Source organism: Nannospalax galili, unplaced genomic scaffold, assembly GCF_000622305.1.
Source record: "Nannospalax galili isolate Female #2095 unplaced genomic scaffold, S.galili_v1.0 scaffold800, whole genome shotgun sequence".
Classification (NCBI taxonomy): Eukaryota; Metazoa; Chordata; class Mammalia; order Rodentia; family Spalacidae; genus Nannospalax; species Nannospalax galili.
In genome coordinates this window covers 3215152-3220546 of record NW_008347125.1, presented here as the reverse complement: position 1 = coordinate 3220546, position 5395 = coordinate 3215152, and the positions used below count along the sequence as shown (strand labels likewise).

Sequence of the window (5395 nt, the reverse complement as noted above, 5' to 3'; positions counted from 1 at the left end):
GCATTTGTACGTTTCATACAACAATTCTTAATTAAATTTGTTGAATGAATTCAAGGTTTTAAGAAATAGTATTATAAATGTTGCATAGTCATAAAAGATAGATAATGTATACAAATTTGAGATGGCATTTAAGTTGTCATATATAAGCGGGGGTGGGGGTGGGCATCCAGCGCTGGTAATTTTAATCTATTGCAATGGGAGGGGCACAGGAAAACAAAAGAAGGAAGGAAGGCGTGGTCTCCCTCCCAACCCCTGGCAGCTCCGTCCAGCCCCAGCCCAGAGGGCTGCCTGGAGGGCTGGCGAGAAAGCCAGGCTTCCTTGCTCACCCAAAGGATGCACGCTTACCCCGGCAGGCAGTTCTTGTGATCAGGCAGCATCCCAGCCAGCGTCCCCCCACGGTTGGCCATGACGTTTGTGGTTGCATGACCACCGCGGACCTTTGGTGGCATGTTCCCCTAAGGCCTGTCGGTGGGTCGCTAGGAGACTGCATGTGCTGCCCAGACCTGCCCAGTTTGCCCCGAGACAAGCCAGGCACGCCCCTGAGCTTCACTCTCCCGGCTTCCAAGCCTGGGGGTTGCAGCTGGGCTGCGCAAGAGTCCAGGCCTTGATTTAATCAGGCTGCTACGTGCCTAGGTCTATTCATCTCCCACCCGCTGAAATTTACTGAAAACTAGAAGAGGCTTTTTTTGGGGTTGTTCATTGCATTTTACACAAATATTTACTGAAGGAAAGCAAGAGAAGAGCGGACGCTAGCAAGAACAGGCTTTCCTGGTGCCTTGGGACTTTCTTCATCTCAGTGCCCCTTAAGTCCAGGGCGAGCACTATATCGAGTCACCAGTTGATGCCCGGTGTCCCTTTTTAACTCCCTGTTTTTTAATTGGTTAACCTCAACCCACTTCGAGCACTAGCCGTTACCATCCCATTAGCCTGGTAAACAAGGTCTCATGTAAATACCAATCTCATGAGAGTGTTTCCTTGACAGCTACTTTCTACTTGTGAGTGCTCCTGATTTCAATGAAAGTATTCTTTCTAGAGGAAATAGTGGAAAAACAATCTCTTATCACCAGATTTTTCCCAGTAGTTAATTTGCATTTTTATGGTGGTTTAATTTTTGTCGCCCTTTAATAAGAATTGGCAAACTCAGCTGGGTGTGGTGGCGCAGCCTTTAATCCCAGCACTTGGGAGGCAGAGGCAGGTGGATCTTTGTGAGTTTGAGGCCAGCCTGGTCTACATAGTGAGTTCCAGGCCAGCTGGAGCTACAGGGAGACCCTGCCTCAAAAAGACCAAAAAACAAAACAAAACAAAACAAAAACATTAAAATGGGGCTGGAGAGATGGCTCAGTGGTTAAGAGCACTGGATGCTCTTGCAGAGGACCCGGGTTCAATTCCCAGCACCCACATGACGGCTACGAACTGCCCTTAACTCCAGTTCCAGGGGAATCGGAAGCCCTCTTCTAACCTCCAGCAAACTCTTTGGGTATAAGTTAACTTCATGTTGAGGAATCTATTGAATACCTGAATATTACCCAAAATGCCCTGACCTCAACTAGTTCCAATGAAACCTCATGTAAGTGTCCCCAACTAGTACTCAATTCCTTCTTTCTCCTGTCTCTCTATCGCTTAAGGGTTAGCTACCCACCGAGGTCTCTATTTTTTATAGGTTAACTGCACACTAAAATTAGCTATGAATAGACAACCTCTACTCTCCCTTAATGAGCACTCCCTAGATCCAGTTGTGGTAGAAGGTCACCCTCATAAAGTTTGCCAGAAATGCTAACTATAACAAAAAGCCAGACACAAATCATTGTAATCAACACAAAAGCACTGATCGTTTGCCTCTTCTTTAGGCCCACTGGATGGATGGCTATTCTTTTCTTTAAGATTTATTTTATTTGTATTTATGTGTATGTGCATGTGTGTATGTGCATATGTGTATGGGTAACCTCAGAGGCCAGAAAAGGGCACTGGATAAGTTAAGGCAGCATGTGGCCCTCATCAGATGCAGCCACCTGCTCTTGAACCCTACAGCCTTCAGAACTATGGGCCAAAGTAAATCTCTATTCGTTATAAATCACCCAGTCTCAGGTATTCTGTTATAGTAACAGAAAATGACAAAGACCAAATGATAGTCCTAATCCCTCACCTTGGGGGTTAGGGTTAAGATTTCAACGTGTGAAATGGGAGGACAAACATTGAGACCATCCATGGCTCATGCTAACTTTCATGGAGTTCTACAAAGTTTGGTTAAGTTTTAGTTCGGCTTCAGAAGACTTAAGGAACAGGACTGGGGCAGATAGACGCAACTAAAACTAATGAGGGGCCATGCATACCAGCACTGGTCTTCACACCATCTCAGCCATCTGTCACCTATGCATGGGCTGCACTGGGCAGTTACATTTTCTAACCTGTTCTTCACACACTGTCCCTGATCATCTCATTACATGATATAAGCACAGTATGAAAAAGTTCCAGACACTGTCAAAGTCGAAACAGACATTACAATCACTGCAGAAATGGAAAAACCTAGAAAACTGCTGATAATTGAGCAAACCATCTAGTGGCTGCTTATTTTCATCATTTTCCTTGAAAATCCTTATGATACTGGGTGTGGTAGCTTATACCTATAATCCCAACATTGGGAAAGCTGAGGCAGGAGGATTGTGAGATTGAGGCCAGTCTGAGTTGCATCACAAGATCCTGTCTCAACGCAACCAAATAAATAAGTAAATTTCTTGTGACAATTATAAAGTGCCTTAAATCTGAATAGCCATCATGATGGGTTTCTATTGGTTTAAGACCACTAGTTAAAATATATTTTAATCTCTTCAAGCTACTTCAGGTATGCTCAAAATCAAGGTAACTACTTCACTTTTTTGGGTGTCAGAGGTTTTAGAACAGCATCAGAAGAGTCTTGATACCTGATCATCTGATCACCTGGATTGAGTCCTGGCTCTAAGATTCATTTGCTGAACAACCTTGGGAGAGTTATTTCCGTGCTTTAGTGTCCTTATCTATAAGTGAGAGTAAGAGCCCTTGCCTCTTAGGAATTTGTGAGCACTAACTAGTTATTGAATATAGAGTGCTTAGGACAGGGCCTAGCATGTACTAAGCTCCCAGAAAATGTTCAGACCATCATACAGAAGACTTCTGAAATGGGGATTCAAACTCTTCAATGAATTCCAGTGATGTGTGGTCATGAATATCCCTAGTCCAACTTTGTAAACAGCAGGACTTGGTAATCCAAAAATGAAACACACCAGGCATAGTGATGTATGCCTTTAATCCCAGCACTCAGGAGGTAGAAGGAGGTAGATCTGTGAGATTCAGGCCAGCTTGGTCTACACAGTGAGTTCCAGGCCAGCTGGGGATGCATAGTGATCTTGTCTCAAAAAAGAACGAAAGAAAGAAAGGAAGAAAGAAAGAAAGAAAGAAAGAAAGAAAGAAAGAAAGAAAGAAAGAAAGAAAGAAAAGGAAGGAAGGAAGGGAAGGAAGGAAGGAAGGAAGAAAGACATTGCATTTAATGGGCTGATCTCTCTTGAGAGTGTGGGGAAGTTTAAAATTTACTCTTTCACATGCCTTTAATCCCAGCACTTGGGAGGCAGAGGCAGGTGGATCTCTGTGAGTTTGAGGCCAGCCTGGTCTACATAGTGAGTTCCAGGACAGCTGGGGCTACAGGGAGACCCTGTCTCAAAAAGACCAGGAAAAAAATTTTTTTTGATCATTTTTGTCTGTGAAATAAACTGACAAATTACAAGAAAAAGAAGGTACAAAATTGGTTGCATGTTGTGTTACTCAGCTTTCCATCTCTGTGACTAAATACCTGAGATAAGGCAAATTAAAATGGAAAGGTTTATTTTGGTTCATGGGGTTTTTTACATAGTGAGTTCCAGTTTAAAATATTTTATTTATTATTTTTATTTTATGTGTATGAGTGTATATCCCGCATGCATGTGAGTGCACCTGTGTCATGCAATGCCACGGAGGTCAGAAGAGGGCTTCGGATTCCCCTGGAACTGGAGTTAAGGATGGTTCATAGCCGCCATGTGGGTGCTGAGAATCGAATCTGGGTCCTCCGCAAGAGCAGTCAGTGCTCTTAACCCCTGAGCCATCTCTCCAGCCCCTTGGCTCACGGTTTTTGTCTGTTGTCAGGTGACTGCACTGCTTGAGACCTGTGGCAAGAAAGAACACCATGGTGGGGAGTATGTGGCACAGCAACGCTCTGTAGTGACCAGGAAGCAAATAGAAGATGGGAGGGGACAAAGTACACCTTTCAAGAGCACACCCCTGTGACCTACCTAGGCGCCACCTCCTAATTGTCCATTAAGTTATGAATCCTGTTATGAGACTGGTTCTAGTTTTCTTTCTGTTGTTGTGATAAAACACTGACCAAAAGCAAATTGGGGAGGAAAGGGTTGATTATAGTTTGCATTTCCAGCTCCTAATCCATCTTCAAGGGAAGTCAGAACAATGGAGAAACTCTGCTTGCTAGATTGCATCTAGGCTAGGCATAGATGGCTTTCTCATACAGCCCAGGACCACCTACCTAGAGATGGTGCCACTCACATCAATGAAGATGATAAAGATAATCCTGCACAGACTTGCTCACAGACCAAACTAATAAAGACAATTATTCACTTGAGACTCCTTTTTCAGGTGATTCTAGGCTGTGTCAAGTTGACAAGTAATGTTAACTAGGACAAGGTCAGAGTTCTTGTGATACAGTCACTACCCCAAAGTGCCACCTCTAAACAGCATCCCATCAGGGACCAAGCCTTTAGCATATGAGATTTCTGAGGGGCATTTAAGGTTTAAACCATAGCATGTGCCCCTAAGGCAAGGGAGGTTTAGACTCAAATGGTTAACCCTTATAGAAAGAGTTGTGACTGGGGATTCTGGGCAAGAGACAGTTGGTGTAGGCTATGGAAAGTTAGGGGAGGATGGGCATAGTGAGAAAGGGTCATCTGGTGGTGTACAACAAGGTCTCCTAGGTAACAGCCACCTGTTAGACCTCTAGTCTCTGCTTCCTATTGAGAGGGGCAGTAGACAGAAATGCCTGTCTGCATTCAATATTTACTTTACTAATAACAGGCTGTTCAGGGCCACTCCTGTGTCCACAGAAGTCAGCATTTTCTCTGAAAAAAGAGAGAAAATTATGCCTATGAAATATATTTGGAGTGGGGTAGTTTACTCTCTACAGGCCCTTACCTGAAATCCATATCTGTGCCTAGTTCTTAGATTCATGATTGTAAAAGTTGTCAGAATCAACATGGAGTCACTGTGGCAAGTCCTAACAAAAAAATAAGCAAACTGGGGAGCTATGATGGAAAGGATCTTAATAACCATCACAGAAGACACCACCAGAACCACAATCTTTCACAAAGACCGCTGCAGTATT

The 5395-nt window shown here is 43.8% G+C and overlaps 1 protein-coding gene across 1 annotated transcript in view; it reads right to left on the bottom strand.

Moving 5' to 3' along the window:
• Positions 1-495, bottom strand: part of LOC103742484 (protein FAM47E-like) — a 36443-nt gene extending 35948 nt beyond the window's left edge. Inside the window, exon 1 of the mRNA XM_029568541.1 lies at positions 346-495. Within this exon, the coding sequence (XP_029424401.1) occupies positions 346-449 (104 nt within the window). The 5' untranslated portion in view covers positions 450-495. The remainder of the gene's footprint in view (positions 1-345) is intronic.
• Positions 496-5395: the final 4900 nt, after the last annotated feature.